This window comes from Hemiscyllium ocellatum, chromosome 36 (genome assembly GCF_020745735.1).
Source record: "Hemiscyllium ocellatum isolate sHemOce1 chromosome 36, sHemOce1.pat.X.cur, whole genome shotgun sequence".
Taxonomy (NCBI): Eukaryota; Metazoa; Chordata; class Chondrichthyes; order Orectolobiformes; family Hemiscylliidae; genus Hemiscyllium; species Hemiscyllium ocellatum.
In genome coordinates, this window is record NC_083436.1 from 45,350,197 (window position 1) to 45,377,560 (window position 27,364).

A 27,364-nucleotide genomic window follows, 5' to 3' on the forward strand; every position below is an offset into this window, starting at 1 on the left:
TTTAGTCACGGTTGCATTCAAACAAGAATTTTAATTAAGTGAGTTGTAGATCATACAGAATAGATAATTACACTCTTCCTTTTAAAAAAAGCACTTTAATGAAGGTTACTGTTTAACAAGACTTCTGATTGTATGATCAAAACCATGCACACAAAGTAGTTTCTTGCAGCAATTGCTGGCTGATCCACATGATCCAGTTGGTTTTACACCTGTACATTCCACCCAGTGTATTTTAATGGCATGGTGGCCAGCAGTGAGGCAGGAGGCACAATGGAGCACAATCAATACAAACCTTTTGGCAAAGCGAGCTGATTTACCCAAACAAACTCAACAATGGGAATTTATGATAAAGCAACTCAGATACATTAAACATTTCAAGGAATTGGATAGAAAAGTCATTCAACTTTGCAGATTCCTGCTGTTTTGCAACATCACAAGAATATTACCAGACCAATTTGCAACAAGTACAAGCGATTAAAACAAAACTAGGAAATCTCCAGGAACATCACTACATTGGCAAACTTCATCAGTGAGTCATGTCATTGGCTGAGCACCAGATCTGGATCAATTTAGCAGCAAGACAGACTTCACCACTGAGTGAGTTAGTCCACTGAGAGCAAAGTCAAATTCTAAACTTCAAGCAAGCTGCACATAACCCAGAGTCGAGATGTACAGGCTACCTGATCGCAAAGTATAACTAAAATAACAATAAAAAAAGGCCAATTAATTACGACGTTGACTTAACTTGTAGGTGCACAAAAAGCAGAAATCAATAAAGCTGTTTAAAAAAAAATCCTCAACCTTGAACTCATTGACTAACAATTGATGGTTTCTTTCAGGCATATTAGTCAGTCATTCAGCATTCTGAGTCACTTAGATGGTACTGGGGGTGAGCCCTGATTTAAAAGTGGGTAATCAATAAAGTGAGAGTGAAGACTGGGTCAGGAAGTGAGCAGCGTACATGAGCTGTTTAATTTTACCACTGCCGAGCACATGGTAATGTATTTCATTGCAACAAGGCCAAGTGGAATTGAAACTACCAACAAAATCTCAGATTTCACAAGAGCATAGTCACACCCACTAAAAGAAAATATCAAGTCTAATGCTATTCTTAGTTACTTGAAGCAGCTCACACTGCAATAATCAGAAACAAGGGCATGGGTTTTTCCAACGATGGGAGTCATTTGCTAATATTTAGTTGCAAATACTTCAAAATTCATATGCAGTCAATTTCTTAATTAAAAGTGTGCAAAACATTTTAAAAGAATTGATTAATCTCTACAACCTTTAAAATTGAAGATTGGACAAACCAGCTTCTCTCGAACTCTCAATGTGACCTACATTACTCTAATTTCTGTGCAGCAACAAAAGTCACATTGAAGTCAGCCAGAGCGGGTGCTGATTAATGCCATCTTGATAATAAGGGGGAACCCTGTCTGTCATCTTAGCTGGACTTAAAAAGGTCCCACACTCACTATTTGGAAAAGGAAAAGAGAGTTCTACCCATTCTCCCACGCACTAGAAGTCCTGGCCAAAATTTATTCCTCAAACATTTAAAAAAAAACAAATTAGGCGGTCATCACATTACTGGGATTTTGCTGTGTACAGATTGGCTGCCACATTTCCTACGAAACAGCAGCAAGTACCAAAGATCAACACTGGCTGTAAAGTGATCTGAGACATCATGTCACCCTGAAAAGCACAAGATGTGTTCTCTCGCTAACTTAAGCAAATGACATATTAACCTCATAATCCTCCAAGATCAGACAATTCCAACTTCGAACAAATTCTGGATTTTTATTGCTCCAGATGTCAGGGCCCACATTTTTCTCTTATCAGTACCTCTTTTTTTTGAGCTACTTTAGGCATTGGAGATGATTTCCTCAAATTCCAGCAGCAGCATTTACTGTTTTATATGCTGTTGCATTGTTTTGGAACTTTGGAGGGAAAAAAACGTTAAAACAACACACTGTTAAAAGGGAGAGAGAGAGAAAGAAATCCACACTGCTGACAGAGCACTGAACCTGCACAGTTACTGCCTTTGCTGTTTGAATTCATTTATCGCTGGACTCAGAGTGCATCTGGGAAAGTTAACCAACAGTGAAATTCACAACTGATCTTGGAGAAACCTGTTTGGGAGAGGTCACAGCACAGAAACAGATCAGTGAACATTTGTAAGTGTGGCCTTACAGTAAGTCTGCAGTAGTGAGTAGAGTGGGTTTTCTTGATAATATGTCTTATTGAGATATATCTCTTGATTAAACTTAAAAATATATGCCATAAGTATCAAGTTAGCCTGGACCAATAGAGGATTGGAAGAAGCAAAAATGGCCTTCCGTAGAGTGATATACTCTTCTTGTCAGACGTGGGAGTTTAGGGAGAGTTTACGTGCCACTGACAATTATATCTGCAATTAATGCCATTGGTTGCAAATCCTATCAGATCAAATGGATCGGTTGGAGAGACAGTTAGAGGCAATGAGAAATTTACAAGAGCAAGGGGATGTGATGGATGGCAGTTATAGGAAGGGAGAAAAGTTGCAGATATAGTCACATAGATGGGGTAACTCCAGGAAAGGTAAGACAGATAGGCAGGTAGGGCAGGAGTCTTCAGTGGCTATCCCCATTTCAAACAAGTATGCTGTGTTGGAAAATGTAGGGGGTGATGGGTTTTCAGGAAAACGTAGCAAGATTAGCCAAGTTTCTGGTATCAAGACTGGCTCTAATGCAAGAACGGCTACGTCGGGTTCCAAAAGATCAATTGTGTTAGGGGACTCTCTAGTCCAAGGCACAGAAAACAGAAGTCAAACAGTCAGGGACAAAGCAGAGAAGAAGGTAGGACTGATAAATTAAACTGCATTTATTTCAATGCAAGAGACCGAACAAGGAAGGCAGATGAATTCAGGGCATGGTTAGAAACATGGGACTAGGATATTATCGCAATTATAGAAACATGGCTCAGGGATGGACAGGACTGGCAGCTTAATGTTCCAGGATATAAGCAGCAACCTTGATTCAAATCCAAGTCACGACAGTAATTGCTCTATCTGCCCCAGTTTTATGGGGGGGCGCGGTGGCACAGTGGTTAGCACTGATGCCTCACAGCGCCACAGACCCGGCTTTAACTCCCACCTCAGGAGTGCCACAAGGATCGGTGCTGGGTCCACTACTTTTCAACATTTAAATAAATGATTTGGATGTGAGCATAAGAGGTACAGTTAGCAAGTTTGGAGATTACACCAAAATTGGAGGTGTAGTGGACAGCGAAGGAGGTTACCTCAGATTACAACGGGATCTTGATCAGATGGGCCAATGGGTTGAGGGGTGGCAGATGGAGTTTAACTTAAATAAATGTGAGGTGCTGCATTTTGGGAAAGCAAATCAGAACAGAACTTATACACTTAACGGTAAGGTCCTGGGGAGTGTGGCTGAACAAAGAGACCTTGGAGTGCAGGTTCATAGCTCCTTGAAAATGGAGTCACAGGTAGATAGGACAGTGAAGTCGGCATTTCATATGCTTTCCTTTCTTGTTCAGCGTACTGAGTACAGGAGTTGGGAGGTCATGTTGCAGCTGTACAGGACATTGGTTAGGCCACTTTTGGAATATTGCGTGCAATTCTGGTCTCCTTCCTATTGGAAGGATGTTGTGAAACTTGAAAGGGTTCAGAAAAGATTTACAAGGATGTTGCCAGGGTTGGAGGATTTGAGCTATTGGGAGAGGTTGAATAGGCTGAGGTACAATTGCAACATTTAAGAGGCATTTGGATGAGTGTATGAATAGGAAGGGTTCGGAGGGATGCGGGCCAGGTGCTGGCAGGTAGGACTAGATTGGGTTGGGATATCTGGTTGTGTTGGGTCGGCATGGACAGGTTGGACCGATGACTCTGTTTCTAGAGAGTCATACATCTGTATGACTCTCTGGCTCGATGACTGTATTGAGTGTCAGATGGATTCTGTGCTTGAGTGGATGGTGAACCCTGACTCAGCGATGAGAGGCTTCCCCTGTGAGCCACAGCTCACACCAAAAGCTGTTGCTGAATTGGTTGCAAGTAGAGAGCAAAAAAAAATCACTTCATTCAACACCATTCCTGGACAAAGCAGAGAGGCTCAAAATATTGACCGCAAATGAAAATACTCTTCCCTCAAAGGCAGGCTGCTCGGTGAAATGTGCATCATTCTGAGCTCGGAAATCTATATGCCCTCTATCTCAACTTGAGGCATGTGACTGTTTATGAAAGGGACTCAAGATTGGATCATCTCTAAAATAGTATCCAAGCCTCTGAAGATTCTAAAGATTACCCACATTCTGGAAAGCTGCTTCAGTCGTTTTCTATTCATAGAGGTGACCCACAGAATAAATCTTTTAATTACAGATCAGTTCCTCTGCAACTGCACCGGATTAAATCACATTGAGAAACTGCTTCTGAAGCATGATCATGACATGGAGACTATTCACTGGAAACCCAGCAAAGTTGTGCAGTTAGCAATTTCGTATGTCACTGAGAAAGCACTAACCTGGGGCAGTGTGGCCTAATGCTGTAAATTGAGAGCAATATTTACAAGTAGAAAGCTGCCTTGGATCCAAGCTAGACTTTCAAATGGTATTTGGAACTTCTTCAGAAAATAAACAAAGTAAATAGCTGCACTTTTCAGAACCTAGTTCTTAAGAATCATAAACAGAACAGATTTCCCTCTTCCCAGGGAATGATTAGATTAGATTACTTACAGTGAGGAAACAGGCCTTCGGCCCAACAAGTCCACACCGACCCACCAAAGCGCAACCCACCCATACCCCTACATTTACCCCTTACCTAACACTACGGGCAATTTAGCATGGCCAATTCACCTGACCCGCACATCTTTGGACTGTGGGAGGAAACCGGAGCACCCGGAGGAAACCCACGCAGACACGGGGAGAACGTGCAAACTCCACACAGTCAGTCGCCTGAGGCGGGAATTGAACCCGGGTCTACAGGCACTGTGAGGCAGCAGTGCTAACCACTGTGCCTCAATGATGATCAGGATGAGATCAAAACTAAAGGATGCACTTTTAAAATGGCACTTCCATGACAATGAAACATCTTAGATTAGGCAAAAGGGGAGTGAAGCAGTCAGATTTTGACACAGAACGGTATTGACATTTTATGATGTGCAGCTGGTGTTGGACTGGGCTGGACCAAGTTACAAATCACACAACACCAGGTTAAAGTCCAACATGCTTATATGTAACCTGGTGTTTTGTGATTTTTAACATTGAGATTTTAATATAGGCAAACAAAAGCACTGTCAGAGTTTGGTCTTAAAGAATGTCTTAACGAAGGGAGAGGTGGAGGGAGTCAGGGAGGAGATTCCAGAGGCAAGCTGAAGGCATGGCTGCCAATACCACAGGATTCCGCTGCATCTCTTGCAGTGTGCCAAATAATTTTACCATAAACAGCTTTTTAATGTAAAAAAAATTAAAACTTTGAAGGTGATCCAAACACAAAGACTTTTTATGGCATGACCCCTTTCATATTCAAGAAACTCAAATCCTCAGGGAACAAATGGTAGCTATGTTCATTCTAGGCACTCAATGCCAAATTTTCTTTTATTTGGTTCATGAGATGAGTGTATCACTAGCTAGGCCAGCATTTACTGCCAATCCCTAGTTACCCTTGAGAAGGTGGTAGTGAGCTGCCTTCTTGAACCACTGCAGTCCATGCACTAGAGGGTGACCCAAAGTGCTGTGTAGGAGGAAATTCTGGGAGTTTTGAACCAGCAATACTAAAGGGATGGTGATAGATTTCCAAGTTAGCATGGCGAGTAGCTTGAAAGGGAACTTGCAGGGCGTGGTGTTCCCATGTACCTGCTGCCTTTGTCCTTCTGGATGGAAGTGGTCATGGGTTAAGGCTCCGTCCAAGGAGCTCTGGTGAATTTCTGCACTGCATCCTGTAAACAGTTCACACTGTTGTCACTGGAGATCAGTGGCAGAGAAACAATTTTGGCAAGTTGTGGATGTGGTGCCCATCAAGTGGGTTCTTGGTGGTGTCAAGCTTGTTGAGTGTTATTGGAGCTGCCCTTATCCAGTCAAGTGGAGTATATTCCATCACACTGCTGACTTGTGCCTTGTCGATAGTGGACAATCTTTGGAGAGTCAGGAGGTGAGTTACTCACTGCGGTATTCCCAGCCTCTGACCGGCTCTTGTTGCCACGGTGTTTATGTGGTGAGTCCAGTTGAGTTTCTGGTCTATGATAATCCCAACGATGTTATTTGTCATGAATTCAGTGAAGGTGCTGTCAATGAATACCAAGGCAACATTAAAAACTGGATATTGTTGCATTTACACAAGGACTGCTTCAGTATCTGTGGAGTTGTGAATGGTGTGGAATACTGTGCAATGATTGACATTCATCCCTACTTCTGACCTTATGATGGAGAAAAGGTCATTGATGAAGCAGCTGAAGATAGTGGGGCTGAGGAATAAGCAAAGGGCTTTTGTCATGGAATAGTAGTGACCCTGACTTGGAGCCAGGAGGTCTGCGTTCAAGTCCTACCCAAGCCAGAGGAGTGTAATAGCATCTGACCGGGCTGATTAGAAAATATATACCCGGAGAAACTCCTATAGAGATGTCCTGAAGCTGAACTGACTGACCTCTCACAAACACAACCATCTTCCTTTGTGTCAGGTATGATTCCACCCTGTGAAGACTTTGCCCTAATTCCCACTGATTCCAGCTTTGCTTGGGCTCCTTGATTCCATACCTGATCAAATATGGCTTTGATGACAAGGGCTGCACTTTGTCCTCCCCTATGGAATGCAGCTCTTCTGTCCATGTTTAAATTAAAGCTATAATGAGATCAGGAGCTGCACGGCCCTAGAAGAATCCACACTGAGCATGTTATTGCTAAGTAGGTTCACCTTGATAGCAATATTAATGACACCTTCCATCACTTTACTGATGATCAAGAGTAGATTGATGCAACAGTAATTGGTTGGGATGGATTTGAGTCACTTTTTGGTAATTTTCCACATTGTCAGGTAAATGCCAGAGTTGCAGCTGTACTGGAACAGCTTGGCTTGTGGAGTTAATTCCACCTACACTACTATGCAGTATTGTTCAACAGTGCTTCTCTAACATTTCAGGCTATTTTTTCCATTGTTTTATTTTTTCTTAAATACTTCTTCATGGGTTATCAGGCATTATAGTGGGAATTATAAAACAGATTGATAAAATCTTGGGAATGGAAGCACTGACAAACCAACATGATGCAAAATCCTGCCACATCCCTATCACTAAAACAGTTGAGGGTGAGGAATGAGACAAACATTAAGCACACAGGTTTGCCAATATGCCAGCGCTCGGTTACATAACATCAAAATTTATTCATAACACTGGTATTCATATAAATTGCAATTATTTCATGATTCACAAAAATTCTTGGAAGCAAAAGAACAAGAAATGCAGCTCCAGTTGTCAATGAGGCTGCTTGGTCAAAGTTCTGTGTAAATATTCCTGACTGTTTCCTCCCTCTTGCATAAAAGTTAGTCACGTTTATAAAACCTGCTTCAGTCAAACAGAAAGCCTCTGTGCACCAACTTCTAGTCAAATCTGACAAATTATATTGCCTCCTGATGACTTTTCTCCACTCAATAAATTTAGGATTGAAGAAGAAAATCTTCTTTCAAGCAGCCAGTATCAGTGTCTGGTAACTTCAAGGATATCTGGCCAAATATAGAACCAAATCCCACAGGTACGACTGATATTCCTCCCTCATTATGGCTGCCAACTTTATTTTCAATAAGATGGGAAGTGCAGCTTTATAATCACAGCTAACTTTCTAAGATTAATCAAGAGGCCTGTTTCCACAACGTGCCTTTGCCCCATATCAACAAGATCCCCTTGTGCACGAGTGAAACTCCTCTCTTCAACCCACACAAAACAATCATGTCATCTTTGTGTACAGGATGCAGGATATACCAGCAATAAAAATTGCCCAAAAGAGTATATTTACTGTAACTGTGCCTTTGGATTTTGCAATAAGGATTTGAGGTTTACTGAGTCACACACGACTTCAGTAACCAAGGGAATGAATCATGCCAGGTGGCAAATTCTGCCGATTACAGAATGTTTGCTGAAGACTGTCGGACGCGGGGGCGGCAGTGGTCAGGGGCAGGGCAGGGGGTGGTTCCGGGGAGGGATGGCGATGGTCAGGGGAGGGGATGCACAGTGATCGGTGGGGGTGGGGGTGACAGCGGTGGTGATTAGGGAAGCTGAATGGGGTAGCAGCCTTTAATTGTAACTGTTTCTATGATCAATAATCTATTTTCCACTGAGAATATTGAAAGAAGGAAAGTAATTTGAATTTAAGGCACAAAACCAGATCTGATCTGACCAAATGGTGCAACAGGTTGGGGGATATGATTGAACCAATTAGAACATAAGAAAATCTATCTTCAACCCAGGAAAAACACAAAACAATAATACTACTGAGCTGGAAAGCAATTTGAATGTTCTCCAAATGACATCTCATCCTCTCAGTTTGCTGCTTTTTTAAATTCAGTTGTGGGACGTGGGTGTCACTGGGTGGCCAGCATTGACTGCTCTTGAGAAGGTGGTGGTGAGCTCGTAGACTGCTAGTAAAACACGCCCAAATCTTACTTTGAAACTACAATGGTGGATAAGGGTTGCAGTGTTGGGCTATAGCAACAACATTAAAGATGTTTTCATTGTGATCTGAGAAAGCAATCTGATCAAACAGTGCCTCCATCCAGCTCCCATCAGCCAATACACCACTAAACTGGCAAGCATCAAAATGGATAGAGCAGAAAGGCTTCAGTAATCAGGAACAATTCATTCAGTGCTACAAATGAACAAGATTTTGTTTTTATATAAAAAACACATCCTGTCGTTCAGTCTCACTGTACCCACAATATTAATGGAGGTAGAACTGAGGGTCTGGTGTGGTAGCCAGTCACAGTCTAAACAAACACACACAGCAAAATATACCTCATTTCTACACTGCACGAGTGTCGCAGAAGACTTAACGGCAATAACTTCTCTTCTGCAGAAAGAAACTGAAATAAATCAATAACAATGCTACTTCCTTCAAAATTAATAAACAGTGCACCGTGTTGTTGAAGGGTTTTGTCCTCCACTCATCAGGAAAAATGAATACTAAATTTCAAACAAAAAATTATTCTCCAGCAGAAGGGGGTGCTAATTGGTTGGTAAGTCGACTGATTGGCTGAGGCACTGCAGAGAAAGCAACAGACAACGACAGGCTGCCCAAACTCCTGCTCATGTTCTGTATTGCCAAGTAACTGTTTGTATGTTTCTCTTTCAAAAACTAAGGTGGCAAAGAGATTTTGTTTAAAAACAAAGGACTTGGAATTCTGTAAAAATTCCCAGTCAAAGAAACAATAGTGGGCGGCACGGTGGCACAGTGGTTAGCACTGCTGCCTCACAGCGCCTGAGACCCGGGTTCAATTCCCGACTCAGGCGACTGACTGTGTGGAGTTTGCACGTTCTCCCCGTGTCTGTGTGGGTTTCCTCCGGGTGCTCCAGTTTCCTCCCACAGTCCAAAGATGTGCAGGTCAGGTGAACTGGCCATGCTAAATTGCCCGTAGTGTAAGGTAAGGGGTAAACGTAGGGGTATGGGTGGGTTGCGCTTTGGCGGGTCAGTGTGGACTTGTTGGGCCGAAGGGTCTGTTTCCACACTGTAAGTAATCTAATCTAATCAATAGTTAGGGAATAATCAACAGGCACTCATCAAGGTTTCAGTTAGTTATGAAGAACCAGCATGGATTTATAAAAGGCGAATCGTGCTTGACAAATTTAATTGAAATTTTGTGATGTCATAAGGTACATGGTAAGAATGTGGTGGATGCTGTCTCTGTGGATTCCAAGGATGCATTTGACAAAGTACCACCAAATTAAGGCTCATAGAATAGGACCTCAAAACGTGTTGCTGGAAAAGCGCAGCAGGTCAGGCAGCATCCAAGGAGCAGGAGAATCGACGTTTCGGGCATGAGCCCTTCTTCAGGAATGAGGAGAGTGTGCCAAGCAGGCTAAGATAAAAGGTGAGGAGGAGAGACTTGGGGGAGGGGCGTTGGAAGGAGGTTCAGGTGAGGGTGATAGGCCGGAATGGGGGTTGGGAATGGAGAGGTCAGGAAGAAGATTGCAGGTTAAGAAGGTGGTGCTGAGTTCGAGGGTTGGGACTAAGACAAGGTGGGGGGAGGGGAAATGAGGAAACTGGAGAAATCTGAGTTCATCCCTTGTGGTTGGAGGGTTCCTAGGCGGAAGATGAGGTGTTCTTCCTCCAGCCGTCGTGTTGCCATGGTCTGGCGATGGAGGAGTCCAAGGACCTGCATGTCCTTGGTGGAGTGGGAGGGGAGTTAAAGTGTTCAGCCATGGGTGGTTGGGTTGGTTGGTGCGGGTGTCCCAGAGGTGTTCTCTGAAACGTTCCGCAAGTAGGCGGCCTGTCTCCCCAATATAGAGGAGGCCACATTGGATGCAGTAAATGATGTGTGTGGAGGTGCAGGTGAATTTGTGGCAGATATGGAAGGATCCCTTGGGGTCTTGGAGGGAAGTAAGGGGGAAGGTGTGGGTGCAAGTTTTGCATTTCTTGTGGTTGCAGGGGAAGGTGCCGGGAGTGGAGGTTGGGTTGGTTGGGGGGTATGGATCTGACAAAGAAGTCACGGAGGGAGTGGTCTTTTCGGAACACTGATAAGGGAGGGGAGGGAAATATATCCCTGGTGGTGGGGTCTGTTTGGAGGTGGTGGAAATGACGACGGATGATGTGATGTATATGGAGATTGGTGGGGTGGTAGGTGAGGACCAGTGGGGTTCTGTCCTGGTGGTAATTGGAGGGGCAGGGCTGAAGGGTGGAGGAGCAGGAAGTAGAGGAGATGCGGTGGAGAGCATTGTCGATCAAGTCTGGGGGGAAATTGCGGACTTTGAAGGAGGAGGCCATCTGGGTTGTTCGGTATTGGAACTGGTCCTCCTGGGAGCAGATGCGGTGGAGACGAAGGAATTGGGAATATGGGATGGAGTTTTTACAGGGGGCAGGGTGGGAGGAGGTGTAGTCCAGGTAGCTGTGGGAGTCAGTCGGTTTATAGAAAATGTCAGTGTTGATTCGGTCGCCCGAGATAGAGATGGAAAGGTCTAGGAAGCGGAGGTAGGAGTCTGAGACAGTCCAGGTGAATTTGAGGTCAGGGTGGAAGGTGTTGGATGAACTGTTCAACCTCCTCGTGGGAGCACGAGGCAGTGCCGATTCAGTCATCGATGTAGCGGAGGAAAAGGTGGAGGGTAGTGCCAGTGTAGATGGACTGTTCCACATATCCTATGAAGAGGCAGGCATAGCTGGGGCCCATGCGTGTGCCTATGGCTACTCCTTTGGTTTGGAGGAAGTGGGAGAATTGGAAAGAGAGGTTGTTCAGGGTGAGGACCAGTTCAGTCAGTCGAAGGAGGGTGTCAGTGGAAGGGTACGTGTTGGTACGGCGGGAAAGGAAGAAGCGGAGGGCTTCGAATCCTTCGTGATGGGGGATGGAGGTGTCCAGGGACTGGATGTCCATGGTGAAGATAAGGTGTTGGGGACCAGGGAAGCGCAAATCATGGAGGAGGTGGAGGGCGTGGGTGGTGTCCCGAATGTAGGTGGGGAGTTCTTGGACTAAGGGGGACAGGACCGAGTTGAGGTATGCAGAGATGAGTTCGGTGGGGGAGGAGCAGGCTGAGACAATGGGTCGGCCGGGGCAGTCAGGTTTGTGGATTTTGGGCAGGAGGTAGAAATGGGCAGTGCGGGGTTGTGGGACTATGAGGTTGGAGGCGGTGGATGAGAGATCCCCCGAGGTGATGAGGTTATGGATGGTCTGGGAGATGATAGTTTGGTGGTGGGAGGAGGTGTCCGCGAGCTGGCATTTAGCTTCAGTGGTGTAAAGGTCGGTGCGTCAAATAGGGTCATAGAATAGGAGGGTCATTTTCAGCTCAAATAGAAAACTGACCAATGACACGAAGCAGCAAACCAGGTTTAATGGGAGGATGGCAGAACCTGTGATGTTCCCCGAGATGCTTGGCTCGGAATACTGCTTTTTTTTTATACATATCAAGAAACTTGTATTTTACAATACTAGGGAACAAAAGTTTCAAAATTAGCTGAGGATTCCGAACTTGAGTTGTGACAAACATGAGGATGATATCAATCAACTACAAAAGGGCCTGCATGGACTGACAAAACAGGCAGACAAGAGGCAAACAGACAAGAGAGAACATAGAGAGGAGAGGTGATTCATTTTGGCAAAGGAATTCGGAAAAATTGTACAGATCTCTAAAACATATGCAGTGTTCAGAAACAATTTGGGAACTCATTTGCATAGTTCTCTGGAGATGGAAGAATGTATTCAAAGAAGAGTCGAAGTATTGCATTCATCTTCATAAAGGAATATGGACAATGAGGACTTTTACTTGAACCTACATGAAGTTGTAGTTAGGCCTCAGCTGAAATAGTGTGGCCCGCTGTGGTCCCATCCTCATACTTTAGACTTGAGCATCCTTAACAGCATGCAGAGCAGACTTACCAGAATCGTCCCAGGGTTGGGGGTAGTTTCATTCCAAAATCAGATTAGGGTTTTTTTCTTGAAGTTAAGGAGATTGCGGAGAGTTTGGTAGAGGTTGAGACCATTACAACATGGCTTAGAGACAGCAAAACCTGCCCATCAGTAACTGATGGCACGATGACAAAGTGACAGATTTAAGATCTTTGATAAGAGAAGTAGGGAGGGGATGAGAGGCGGAGCATTTTTATGCAACAAGTGATATTGTCCTGGAGTTTTCTGCCCATGCGGGTGGGAGAAAGCACAGACTATCACCGATTTCAAAACAGGCTGCAAGGAGACCAGGGGAGTGTGACTGATGGTTCGATAAAGAGCTAGCATGGACCCGACTGGCCAAATGATTATTGACCGAAGCTGGAATACCATATCAAACTGATGCACAATAAGGTCCCCCAAATACCAATGAATCTGTTGATCACACTGACTGAAGGATAAATATTAGCCAAAACAATGGCTGTACAGAGTGAAATAGTCTTTATAATGAACACTGCAATCACTCATTTCCTTTCTGTATACAGAATCCAGAGCAGGGTTTTTCAAAGTACAATATCTACCTCCCTAGCTAAATAGCTCCTTACCATATTCTCAGATTGCAATAAACATTGAAATGCCAATAGTTATTTGTACATTTACACAGAGGATTAACTCTTTAGGTGGTGCTTAACAAAGATAGATGCACTAAGAAACTGTCTGCACACAAAATGTAGTCACAGATGATACTTATTCTCCTAACAAACATGTTGGACAGGTCTCTTTTCAGACTAACAAATTGTCATCTAAAACTGATCCTAATTAGGTCCCTAACAAGGTCAGGTTTTATGACACTGTTACAACTAACACAATATTAACCTATCCTAGGACTGGATTTAATCTCTTTGCAGTGAGCAAAGTGATGTGAAGCAACACAGTTATTAGGGGAGTTGCTATGGTTACAGCTGGTGCTGAAAACAAGCAGACTGCTCCTCCGCACAGCACACCACCCCACAAGACTGCCAGAAGCAAGCGAGCAGACAAGTCGTTTGGGCAGCTTTGGTGTATGGCTATGGGGAATGAATTCGTAATCCACAATCATAATATTGGTCAGGTACACAGTAACTACGTGACTGAACAAGCTGCAGCAGGATGAAGACATCAAATTAAGACAATGGTGAAGGGAACGCTGAAAGGATAACCAACAAATCACAAATGATTCACATTCTCCACAGCACCTCCAGCTATCAATTGAAATAGGTTTTAAAATAAAATCTCAGGAGCAGTAATGTTTTGGGATCCATTTTTGTTTCACTGGTCTACGCATACAAATGAGGACATTCCAACTCTAAATGTGATTTGATCACAATCCACGTTAAAAATTTGTAATTGAATAAAAATGAATATTCAGAACCTTTTCTTAAGCAAGTAAATTCAAAATATCTTGTCGCTTGAAGCAAATGTCTGAATGTTTAATTTATCCAGGAGACTTCCTGCAGGTAAAGCTACATTACAAATGATGAATTTAGCAAATATATCATACATTCTCCCCATGCCAGTGTGGGTTTCCTCCGGGTGCTCCGGTTTCCTCCCACAGTCCAAAAACATGCAGGTTAGGTGAATTGGCCATACTAAATTGCCCATAGTGTTAGGTGAAGGGGTAAATCTAGGGGTGTGGGTCATGCTTCGGAGGATTGGTGTGGACTTGCTGGGCCAAAGGACCTATTTCCACACTGTAAGTAACCTAATCTACATCAAAACACCAATATCTAACACCCTATTCACAACCCAGACAGTCTATTACTAACAGAGTCAAAGTAAACCATCCAAACTCAATTATGATCATCTAATGATAATACCCGAGACTTTCGGAAATAACAGTTTTCAATAAAAAGGACACCGCTGAGCTAGAATAACTAGCACAATCATCTGACAAGTTCAAGTAACCCATATGCAATATTCAAAACTGGTTGCTGTGGAATCAGCATTTTAATCAAGAAGCATTGAAACTCTGAAGCAAAATCTCTATTATGTTTCACACTCACTTGCATGAACACTTCAGAAATTGGACATGGAAGTGTTGAATGTTTAGTTCAGAAAAGGCAGTGAGATTAGACTTGAAGCACAGAAACAAACCCTATTTCAATCACACACTTTGAGCAACAGAAAGCTTTTTTCCTTTCTCAATTTCAAAATGAACAAACTTGGGGAAAAATACCAAATGAAAACAAAATATTAAAGACATCGGAAATCTGAAACAAAAACATAAAACATAGAAGAAATTTCAGGTCTTGCAACATCTGCACAGAGAAAAACCAAGTCAATGTTTTAAGTCCAATACAATTCTTCAGAACTCACGTTGAACTTGAAATACTAAAGGTTTCCTCTGCACAGATGCTGTCAGACCTGCCGAGTTACCCAGCAGTTTGTTTTTATTGTAAAGATCCCACTTTACTGTGAAATCAAGGATACCCGAACTTTAACTCTCCTGAGGAAACTGGACAACAGCTAAACAGTCTGGACTCGGGTCTCATTCTGTCAACTGCAACTGCCCTCACCATTTCTCTAACACCACAGACATCCCTCTACCCTCCTACTTTCATTGTCAGCTTATTACTTGTGATTTTAGGCTTTTTTTTGGTCTTTTTCACCCCCAGATAATAAAGCTCCATTCTCCTTCACTGAAGAAACTTTGGAAGGGCGATACGGTGGCTCAGTGGTTAGCACTGCTGCCTCACAGCACCAGGGTCGCAGGTTCGATTCCAACCTCGGGTGACTGTCTGTGTGGAGTTTGCACATTCTCCCTGCGTCTGCGTGGGTTTCCTCCGGGTGCTCCGGTTTCCTCCCACAGTCCAAAATTCACCTGCAGGTCAGGTGAATTGGCCATGGTAAATTGCCCACAGGAATAGGTGCATTAGTCAGAGGGAAGTGTGTCTGGGTGCGTTACTCTTCGGAGGATCGGTGTGGACTGGTTGGTCAAAGGGCCAGTTTCCACACTGTAGGAAATCTAATCTAATCTGGTTAACATAGTCGAACAGAAGTATAAGTGCCACCTGGGAACAGGGACAATAATATTTTTTATTGCAACTAAGACAGGATTTGGAAAATAAAAGCGCTTGCCTTTCCTCACCTGGTTGTAACACGTTTTACACTTTAGTACCTCAAATCTGTTTTGGTTTTGACTGCAGAAACTATTTTTCTAAAGCTCCAAATCTCACAAGTGACATTCCAGCTTTCACAAAATAGGGCGTACATTCCGAGAGTAATAAACCCCAATGGCTGCAAAGCTTCAGATCATCCTGAAGCTGTGAAAGTCTTTGTATACACACCAATCCTTTCCTTCCTAGAGACCTGCTTAAAGGAAGTAGAGGGAGAGGTGTCACAGTGAAAAGTAAAATAGTTCAGGTAGACGGTATTATGTCACCCTGCTGGGACTTGGTAATGCATGATGGTGAACATTGTGGCATATTACAAGCCCAGAAATAATGAGATCAGTTAGTGTTTCAGCAACTGTTGGGTTAAAGAAAAGGATTGGGAAGCTTGTTAATTGTGTTACAAAAACGTATTAATTGTATCGCTTTTTGTGGTCAGCAGGAAAGTTGAGTAAGACTCCTCGGTAATAATCCAAGGAGATGTGAGCATTGTTGGACAGCCCTGTATCGATTACACATCCCTACAACATCTGCCCAGGAGAAGGTGGTTGTGAGCTGCCTTCTTGAACTGCTGCAGTCCATATGCTGTAGGTTGACCCATAATGATGTGAGGAAAAAAAATTCCAGGATTTTGACGCAGCAACAACGATGAAACATCGTTAAATTTCTACGTCATGATGGTCAGCAGCTTGGAGGGGAACTTGCAGGAGTTTGTGGTCCCATGCATCTGCTGCCCTTGTCCTTCCAGAGTGTAGTGGTTGTGGGTATGGAAGATGCTGTTAAATGAGGGATTTACTTCCTTGCACACACAATGACATTGTATCCGGTGAGTGGTGATGGTTAAGGAGTGGAGTTAATGAGTTGTAAAGCCCTCCCTCCATTGCAGCCTCTAGATTGTGTGAAAAAGAAATGTCCTCCAACATCTCCAACAATAACAGGTATTACTTAGATATAATGACTGGCAATACAGCTCCCATACCCTCCTTCCCATTTACCCCTCATCATTACCCGAACAAGCCACAGCGTAACAAAACTCAATTAAAGCCATAAGATTGAAAATAGTTACAATGCAACTGTAATTGAGGATTATGAGAATATACACTCCAGTGCAGTGTATCCAGGTTCACACCCTCCATGGAATGAAACCTGCCATCTTTACCAGGTCTAAACAATGCAAAACTCCAGATCCACAGCAATACAACTCCTAACTGCCCTCAACAGCTGAGCAAACCACTCCATTGTATCAGACTACTAGAAAATGTAAAAGGAATGAAACCAAACAGGCACCATCCGAGGCAAACCCAGCAGACATGACAAGACATAATGATAGTGCTATACAACACCCTCAATCGTGTTGTATAGCACTATCACTGTGCTAAATGGGACAGGCTTCTAACAGATCTAACAACTCTAGGCTGGGTATCCATCAGGTGCTGTGGGCCATCAATCGCAGCAGAATTGTACTTCAGCACAATCTGTAACCTCATGGCCCGACATATCCCCCTCTCAACCATTACGATCAAGCCAGGGGAACAACCCTGGCTCAACGCAGCAGGGCATGCCAGGAGCAGCACCAGGCACACCTGAAAACAGGACTACTTGCACGCCAAACAGCATTAGTGAAGGACAGAGCCAAGCCATCCCACAACCAACAGATCAGACTCAAGCTCTGCAGTCCTGCCACATCCACTTGCAAATGGCAGTGGACAATTAAACAACTCACCAGAGGTGACGGCTCCACACATATCCCCATGCTCAATGACTGAAGAGCCCAGTACATCAGTGCAAAGGACAAGGCTGAAGCATTTGCTGCAATCTTCAGCCAGAAATGTCAAATGGATGATCCATCCCAGCCTCCTCTAATGGCCCCCAGCATCACAGAAATAAGTCTTCAGCTAATTCAATTCACTCCACATGATATCAAGAAATGGTTGAAGACACTGGATATTGCAAATGCCTAATAATATTCTGGCAATAGTACTGAAGATTTGTGCTCCAGAACTTGCCACTCCCCTAGCCAAGCACTTCCAGTACAGTTGCAACATTGGCAATGTGGAAAATTGTCCCATGTATGTCCTGTACACAAAAAGTAGGACAAATCCAAACCACGCAATCACTGTCCCATCAGTCTACTCTCGATCATCTTAAAGTAATGGAAGGTGTCATCAACAGTGTTATCAAGCAGCATTTGCTCAGCAATGTCCAGTTTGTGTTCCCCCAGGTCCACTCAGCTCCTGACCCCATTACAGCCTTGGTTCAAATATGGACAAAAGAGCTGAATTCCAGAGGGGAGGGGAACGTGACAGCCCTTGACATCAAGGCTGCATTCAACAGAGTGTGACATCAATGGGTATTAGGGGTAAACTTTCTGCTGATTGGAGTCAGACCTCGCACATTGTTGTAGTTGCTGGAGGTCAATCATCTCAGCAGGAATTCCTCAGAGTAGCGTGCTGGCCCAAACACCTTCAGCTGCTTCACCAGTGACTATAACAATTTTGCAATGCTCCTGAGACAGTACTTTGCATGTACTACCACCCAGAAGGATAAAAGTAGCAGTTACATTGGGGCATTACTACTACTTAGAGGTTCCCCTCCAAGTCACACATCATCTTGATGTGGAACACTATCACTGTTCCTTTAGCGATGTGGGGTCAAAATCCTCAACCCCCTTCCCAATAGCATTGTGGGTGTCCCTATACTATAAGAACCACAAAGGTTCAAGGCAGCACCTCGCCACTACCCTCTCCAGGACAATTAGGGATGCGTCATAAATGCTCATCCAGCTAGTGATGTCTACAACTCATTAACAATTTTTTGAAGCCCTCAATTTTGATCACAATGCGACAATTCCCAGTTACAACGCATCTGGGTATAAACAATAAATCTTGTTGCCATGTCTATGAAATAGAAATATAGGGGCAAGAGTAAGCCATTCAGCCCTTTGAGCCTGTTCTGCCATTCAGCATGATCATGGCTGATTATCCAACTCAATACATCATAATACAATACAACACAGGAACAGACCCTTCAGTCCACCAAGTTCGCGCTGATTCCTAATTCACATTGAGACCTTGTTACTTATTGCCCATCAGCCATTTCTATCTCTCTGTTCACCTCTGGTTCATGTTTGTATTAAGATATGTCTTAAGACATTGTTAACATGCCTGCTTCCAACACCGCCACTGCCAGTGCATTCAAGGCACCCACCACAAACATTTTCCCTGCACTTCTCCCCTAAATTGTCCTTCTGACACCTTCAGCTTGTGCCCTCTTGTAGCTAACTTTCCACTCTGGGCAAAAGCCTTTAACTATCCACTCTATCACTCTCACAATTTTGTAGACGTCTACAAGGTCGGCCCTCAGCCTTTTTCTCTCAAAACAATCAGATTTTATCCGATCTCTCCTTATGACTAAAACCCTTCAAACCAGGCAACATCCTGGTAAACCTTCTCTGCTTCCTCTCCAAAGCATCCATGTCCTTCTGGTAGTGTGGCAACCAGAACTGCATGCAGTATTCCAAATGTGGCCTGACTAAAGTTTTATACAACTGTAACATAACTTGCCAAGTTTTGTATTCAATTTCTTGGCTGATGAAGGTAAGCATGCTGGATACCTTCCTGGCCACCGTACGCACCAGTGTTGCAACTTTCAGGGATCTGTGAACCTGGATGCCCATATCCCTCTGCATGTCAATGCTTCTATGGGTTCTTCCATTTAAGACCCAAATATGGTTTTACAAAATGCATCACTTTGTATTTGTCCAGATTAAACTTCACCTGCCATTTAATTACCCAAATCTACAATCTATATCTTGGCTATATTCTCACTATCTGCAACTCTGCCAATTTTGGTGTCATCCACAAATTTTCAAATCAGACCATCTACATCTTCCTTTAGATCATTTATATGTATTACAAACAATAAAGGTCCTAGCTTTGATCCTTGTGGAACACTACTGGTTACTGATCTCCATTCTGAAAAGCACCCTTCCACCACTACTGACTTCTATGACCAAGCCAGTTTTGTATCCATCTAGCCAGCATAGCCCAGATCTCATGAGACTCTGCCTTTTGTATCTTATACCCACTTTCTCCTCATATCTTTTGATTTACTTCTTCGGGGGGGGGGGGGGGGGGGGGGGGGGGGGGGGGGGGGGGGGGGGGGGGGGGGGGGGGGGGGGGGGGGGGTGGGGGGGGGGGGGGGTGAAACTACCTCTTGAAAATATTCAATGCTTTGGCCGCAACCAATTTCTGCAGCAGAGAATTCCACAGGCTCACCACTCTCTGGGTGAAGATATTTAAAAGAAACATTTCTGTCCATGGTTACAACTTCATTCAATTCGCTTGCTATTGTGAAACTGATAGGTTCCCACAACAATCTCTCAAATCACACAAACACCTGTTAGTAATTCCCGGGGCCCTCCTGGGCTTCACTCCTTTATTCTTACTCCATTCACATAATCGAACAAAACAGGTCTGCATCCTCACATTTTGTCAGTGATTTGTCTGACATATTGACACCTGCTCCCTGCATCTGAATGGTCTTGAACTGCCATGAGCATTCATTCCTCCATCTTTTGGAACAACAAAATTTCCCATTTGTGCCAGGAAGGTTACTAGGAATTACAGTAATTTTCTTTTAAAAAAACCTTGGTCATCTGATCCAAAAGCAGGTTATTTTCTGATAATCTCACTCCAGTTAAGACCAAGAAGGCTGCTTACACAATTTCTACCCTGCAGTGTTAAAAGGAACACACCAGGAATTTTCAAATCAGATCTCTGCAATCTTGTACATAATCTCTTAAACTCCACAATAGTCTCTTCGATGGAATAACAGATTTTTTTTCTAAATTCGTAACATCTGAGGAAGTCTCATATGCACATAATAAAATATTTTGCACTTTTTAACTCAAAACTTAATACAATCTCTACACCTTCCTCAGTGGTCAATGCAGGAGCCTCTAGCTCTGAAAACATTTGGACCTTAGCTAAGTAAGAGGCAATAGTAGGATGATGCTTTGCTTTTTATTGGGGGGGGGGGGAAAAAAGAGTGGCCCATGGTCATTTTCCAATGTCAAGACATTCATCGAACATTGGAGGGAAAACATCACACCCTGACAAATTGGTTTCAGCCATTCTTCTCAACTGGAACTTGAATTAGTCATTTGTGAGAAAATAAATTCCCAATCTTCATCTTTAGTTAGCCATTCAATGCTACTGCGTCAAATAGATCAAAATCATGACGAAGGACAAAATATGACAGTTCATTTCCTTTATAATAGCTTATATTCACAGGATGCAGCCTTTGTTACCTACTCGTCTACAGTAACCCTCTCGATGTGATTGTGATACCTGGTGAAATAATGCCATTACCAGTGCATCTTTAATATAAAGTACAAACATCTTCACCCACTCACCTCCTGCCCACATACCCCCCCTACTTAGTTACTCATCACATCCAACCTACCCTTTTCTCATTCATCAACATTCAAACCAGACCTTTAAACTTCTGAAACATAGGGTGCCAGTGAGTGCAGGGTCTGGCCTGTGTTTCTCCTACTTTCCTCACCCTGTTACTGGACTTTGACAGCACACCGCATTTCTAACAATGCCAGGTTCAGGGCTCCCACAAGAAATCCGGAGCAGTGTCTATTCCATGGATATCAACCTGCCTGACTTCAAAAACCCAAGCCAGTGTAACAATCTGCGTTACAATGTAACAAACTGCAATGCTAGGCACAATGTCACAGCTATCAATCCCGTTCAAAATCCCCAACACTGCAATCCCTCATCGTAGTTACAATGTGACAATTCCAACCGCAGCCTCAATATGACAATTACCACGACTGGTTACAATGTAGCGACATTATTGCAGACTCCGTCACAATGTAACAGCTGACACCCGCGGATTCAATCTAACAGTGCCCGGTGTCGGTCTCTCCCTCGGGGAGATCCCGGTTTCGAAGACTACCTCTCACCGCGGCCTCAACACGGAAACAGGCCCCGGCCCCAGCCCCAGGCCGCTGCCCGTCCCCGCGGCAGGTTCTCCCCACAGCCCTGCCCCTTCCTCCCGCATGCTTCCCGCTCCTGCCGGGGACTCTCTCAGTGGAGAAGGCCTCACGCACCCACACACCCCCCCCCCTCTCCGGGCTCCCTCACCCACACACACCCCCCCCACTCCCCGGGCTCCCTCACCCATACACACACACCCCCCCCACTCCCCGGGCTCCCTCACCCATACACACACCCCCCCCACTCCCCGGGCTCCCTCACCCATACACACCCCCCCCCCACTCCCCGGGCTCCCTCACCCACACACACACCCCCCCCACTCCCCGGGCTCCCTCACCCACACACCTCCCCCTCCCCGGGCTCCCTCACCCACACCCACATCCCCCCACCCCTGGGCACCCTCACCGGGCTCCCTCACCCACACCCACATCCCCCCACCCCTGGGCACCCTCACCCACACACACCCTCCCCAGGCACCCTCACCCACACACACCCTCCCCGGGCTCCCTCACCCACACAGACACCCTCATCCCCGGGCTCCCTCACCCACACACACCCTCCCCGGGCTCCCTCACCCACCCACACCCTCCCCGGGCTCCCTCACCCACCCACAAACCCCCCCACCCCCGGGCTCCCTCACCCACCCACAAACCCCCCACCCCCGGGCTCCCTCACCCACCCACAAACCCCCCACCCCCGGGCTCCCTCACCCATACACACCCTCCCCGGGCTCCCTCACCCACACAGACACCCTCGTCCCCGGGCTCCCTCACCCACCCACAAACCCCCCTCCCCGGGCTACTTCACCCACACACATGCCCCCCGCCTCACCTGGCTCCCTCACACACATTCCCCTCCCCTGGCACACGCCCCCCTCCCCTGGCTCCCTCACCCACACACACACACCCCCCTCCCCTGGCACCCGCACACGCCCCCCTCCCCTGGCACCCGCACACACGCCCCCCTCCCCTGGCTCCCTCACCTGCACACATAAAACCCCCCACTCCCTCTCCCCCGCAACCATTCCCCTACCTCTCCCCCTCCGCTCCCAGGGCTCTCGCACCCCCTCCCCTCCCGCTACCCCGTGACCCCTCCCTTCCCTCTCCTCCCGCACCCCCTCCTCGCCTGGGGCTCACTCTCCCCCGCGCCCCCTCCTCGCCTGGGGCTCCCTCTCCCCCGCGCCCCCTCCTCGCCCGGGGCTCACTCTCCCCGGGCGCCTCCTCTCTCCCGGGGCTCACTCTCCCCGGGCGCCTCCTCTCTCCCGGGGCTCACTCTCCCCGGACGCCTCCTCTCTCCCGGGGCTCACTCTCCCCGGACGCCTCCTCTCTCCCGGGGCTCACTCTCCCCGGGCGCCTCCTCTCTCCCGGGGCTCACTCTCCCTGGGCGCCTCCTCTCTCCCGGGGCTCACTCTCCCCGGGCGCCTCCTCTCTCCCGGGGCTCACTCTCCCCGGGCGCCTCCTCTCTCCCGGGGCGCCTCCTCTCTCCCGGGGCGCCTCCTCTCTCCCGGGGCTCACTCTCCCCGGGCGCCTCCTCTCTCCCGGGGCTCACTCTCCCCGGGCGCCTCCTCTCTCCCGGGGCTCACTCTCCCCGGGCTCACTCTCCCCTCTCCCCCGCGCCCCCTCCTCTCTGCGAGCCCCCTCCTCTCCCAGGGCTCACTCTCCCCTCTCCCCCGCGCCCCCTCCTCTCCCGGGGCTCACTCTCCCCTCTCCCCGCGCCCCCTCCTCTCCGCGAGCCCCCTCCTCTCCCGGGGCTCACTCTCCCCTCTCCCCCCGCGCCCCCTCCTCTCCGCGAGCCCCCTCCTCTCCCGGGGCTCACTCTCCCCTCTCCCCCCGCGCCCCCTCCTCTCCGCGAGCCCCCTCCTCTCCCGGGGCTCACTCTCCCCTCTCCCCCGCGCCCCCCCTCCTCTCCCGGGGCTCAATCTTCCCCTGCGCCCTCTCCTCTCCCGGGGCTCAATCTTCCCCTGCGCCCCCTCCTCTCCACGAGCCCCCACTCCCCCTCCTCTCCCGGGGATCACTCTCCCCCCCCCCCCGGCTCTCTCTCTCCACCGCCCGGCTCCCTCTTCTCCCCCCCCCCCCCCCCAACACCCCCTCTCTCCCCCCCCGGCTCCCTCTCTACCCCCCCTCCCCGGCTCCCTCTCTTCCCCCCCCCCTCAGCTCCCTCTCTTCCCTCACCCTCAGCTCCCTCTCTTCCCTCACCCTCAGCTCCCTCTCTTCCCTCACCCTCAGCTCCCTCTCTTCCCTCACCCTCAGCTCCCTCTCTCCCCGGACTCCCTCTTCCCCCCCCCCCACACCCCCTCTCTCCCGGGGCTCCCTCTCCCCCACACCCCCTCTCTCCCGGGGCTCCCTCTCCCCCACACCCCCTCTCTCCCGGGGCTCCCTCTCCCCCACACCCCCTCGTCTCTCTCTCCTCCCCTACACGCACCCCCTCTCTCTCCCCCCCACACGCACCCCCTCTCTCTCCTCCCCTACACGCACCCCCTCTCTCTCCTCCCCTACACGCACCCCCTCTCTCTCCCCCCCACACGCACCCCCTCTCTCTCCTCCCCTACACGCACCCCCTCTCTCTCCTCCCCTACACGCACCCCCTCTCTCTCCTCCCCTACACGCACCCCCTCTCTCTCCTCCCCTACACGCACCCCCTCTCTCTCCTCCCCTACACGCACCCCCTCTCTCTCCTCCCCTACACGCACCCCCTCTCTCTCCTCCCCTACACGCACCCCCTCTCTCTCCTCCCCTACACGCACCCCCTCTCTCTCCTCCCCTACACGCACCCCCTCTCTCTCCTCCCCTACACGCACCCCCTCTCTCTCCTCCCCTACACGCACCCCCTCTCTCTCCCCCCCTACACGCACCCCCCTCTCTCTCCCCCCCTACACGCACCCCCTCTCTCTCCCCCCCCCACACGCACCCCCTCTCTCTCCCCCCCTACACGCACCCCCTCTCTCTCCCCCCCTACACGCCCCCCCTCTCTCTCCCCCCCTACACGCACCCCCTCTCTCTCCCCCCCTACACGCACCCCCTCTCTCTCCTCCCCTACACGCACCCCCTCTCTCTCCTCCCCTACACGCACCCCCTCTCTCTCCTCCCCTACACGCACCCCCTCTCTCTCCTCCCCTACACGCACCCCCTCTCTCCCCCCCACACGTACCCCCTCTCCCCCACACCCCTCTCTCACACACCCCCTCTCTCCCGGGGCTCCCTCCCGGTCTCACTCACATTTCACTGTCCGCTCCGTGGTCGAGTGCACCTTCTCGGACATTTCACCATCAAAGATGAAGGCAAACCACACAGCACAGAAATGATTAAAAACTTCAGAGAATCCGAAGGAGATCCCTCAGTCCGGGTCCGGAGCCGGAGCCGCTGCTGCTACTGCTCCACCTCTCGCTCTCGATCCGGATCCGCTCCTGCTACTGCCGTTTCACCCAAACCTGAGCAGCACAACCACACTCGCTACACCGATCCCCGCCCCCTGGCGCCGGTCCCGCCCACAACAGACCGCCCCTTGGCGCCGGCCCCGCCCACGGCGCTGAATCCAACTCCGCCCAGTGGCACCGCCACGCCTCCACCCCTGACCCCGCCTCCTAACGCCGGGCTCGTCCTCTCCACTACCCCCCGGCCCCGGACCGACTCCGCCCCATTGCGCCTGCGGCTCCCACACGCTAACCCCGCCCTCAGAGTGCTGGCCCCGCCCCAGAGCACTGACGCCATGCCAATGTCACCACGCCCCCTCCACGGTAAATGCCCGCCACCTTGTTCCCGCCAATTTCTCCCGAGTGTGAAGACCGTTATTAACTGCCGTCCGATTCGATGGCGACAGCAGCACTTTCTCCATCCAAGTATCGTCGCTCATCTCTGGGAACTAGCATTTAGCACCTTTACTGTCAGGTTTCCCTTAGTGTTTTTAAGTCCGATTTTAGACGGTTGGATGAGGAAAATTGGTGACCAAAAATTTGATGTAAGTTCCGGTTGAAAGAATATCACACAAAAACAGGATCGTGGCTGAAAATTCCACATCTTACGGATGTGCTACTAGTTTTTTTTAATGATTATCTGGACTGAGTTGACAATTGCTAATTTTGTAGCTTTCTATGGTTCAACCTGCATGTGAAAGACAGCTTCCACTGGGTGGTTCATCTACATTGCCAGTTTGAAAATTATATAACGTTGATGTGGTTTACGGGATTCAGTGGGACCGTTGTGCTACCTTCTGGGCTGAAAGACTTCGTCATGTACGTTTTGTTCTAGTCGCACCCAGAAATGTGTTCCACCTTCTCAAAACTGTCTCAAAGGCCGAGTTGCACCAGGCTTTTTTGGCAAGCCCAAACCAGGCAGAGCAATATCACAATACAGAGCTTATGCTTCAGAAGCTACAAGGCTGTGGGGCAAGAACAGGTGCAATGGGACGGCTGTGAGGTCTGCTGCAATAAACGTTGGGTTCCTTTGTGAGTACGAGGACTCTGGTTACATAATGAGATATCTATTTCAAAATTTGTTCATGTGATGCAGTTATCACTGGTAAGGCTGCAGTTATTAATGATTCCTAATTACTCTTGAGAAGGTGGTGGTGAGTCACAATGAAACTAAAAGTGCTCAGAAATGTGGATTGCAGCACCTTGTATGGGGATTGCACTTTCATTGACTACGTCTTTCCAGTCTAATGTAACAACGTCAGAGAGTCATAGAGATGGACAGCGTGGAAACAAACCTTTCGGTCCAACCCGTCCATGCCAACCAGATATCCCAACCCAATCTAGTCCCATCTGCCAGCATCCGGCCCATATCCCTCCAAACCCTTCCTATTCATATATCCATCCAAATGCCTCTTAAATGTTGCAATTGTATCAGCTTCCACCACTTCCTCTGGCAGCTCGACACACATACCACCCTCTGTGAAAATGTTGCTCCTTAGGTCTCTTTTATATCTTTCCCCTCTCACCTGAAACCTATGCCCTCTAGTTCTGGACTCCCCAACCCCAGGGAAAAGACTCCTATTTATCCTATCCATGTCCTTCATGATTTTATAAACCTCTACAAGGTCATCCCTCAGCCTCCGACACTCCAGGGAAAACAGCTCCAGCTTGTTCAGCCTCTCCAGGATACTAGTGCAAGGACGGTAACCAACACTACATTGGACAAATAGGCAGAAAACTAGCCACCAGGATACATGAACACCAACTAGCCACAAAAAGACATGACCCTCTCTCACTAGTATCCTCACATATGGATGAGGAAGGACACCACTTCGACTGGGGCAACACATCCATCCTCAGACAAGCCAAACAAAGACACGCATGAAAATTCTTAGAAGCATAGCATTCCAACTGGAACTCTATCAACAGACACATTGAGTTAGACTCCATCCACCCCCTGAGAAAAGGAACAGGAAGTGACTTCACTACAGGAAATGACATCACCAACCCAAAGAAACCCAAACATATAAATAGAAAGCAGGAATCATGAGCAATGCTTTGCGTAAGGCGGACTGAAGATGTTACCTAGTAAGGTAACAAAACGTGTGGAAATGGACCTCCAAGGTCAGCAAGCAAACTTACATCCAAAGCCTCAACCTGAGCTACATATCTTCTCAAAACTCGCTGATGCAAAATACTCATTTAGTATCTCCCGCGGTTCCACACAAAGGCT

General features: G+C 47.5%; 1 protein-coding gene across 1 annotated transcript in view; it reads right to left on the bottom strand.

The window, feature by feature from the left end:
- Nucleotides 1-25,196, bottom strand: part of LOC132833218 (protein phosphatase 3 catalytic subunit alpha) — a 305,175-nt gene extending 279,979 nt beyond the window's left edge. The window contains exon 1 of the mRNA XM_060851304.1: nucleotides 24,938-25,196. Within this exon, the coding sequence (XP_060707287.1) occupies nucleotides 24,938-24,980 (43 nt within the window). The 5' untranslated portion in view covers nucleotides 24,981-25,196. The remainder of the gene's footprint in view (nucleotides 1-24,937) is intronic.
- Nucleotides 25,197-27,364: the final 2,168 nt, after the last annotated feature.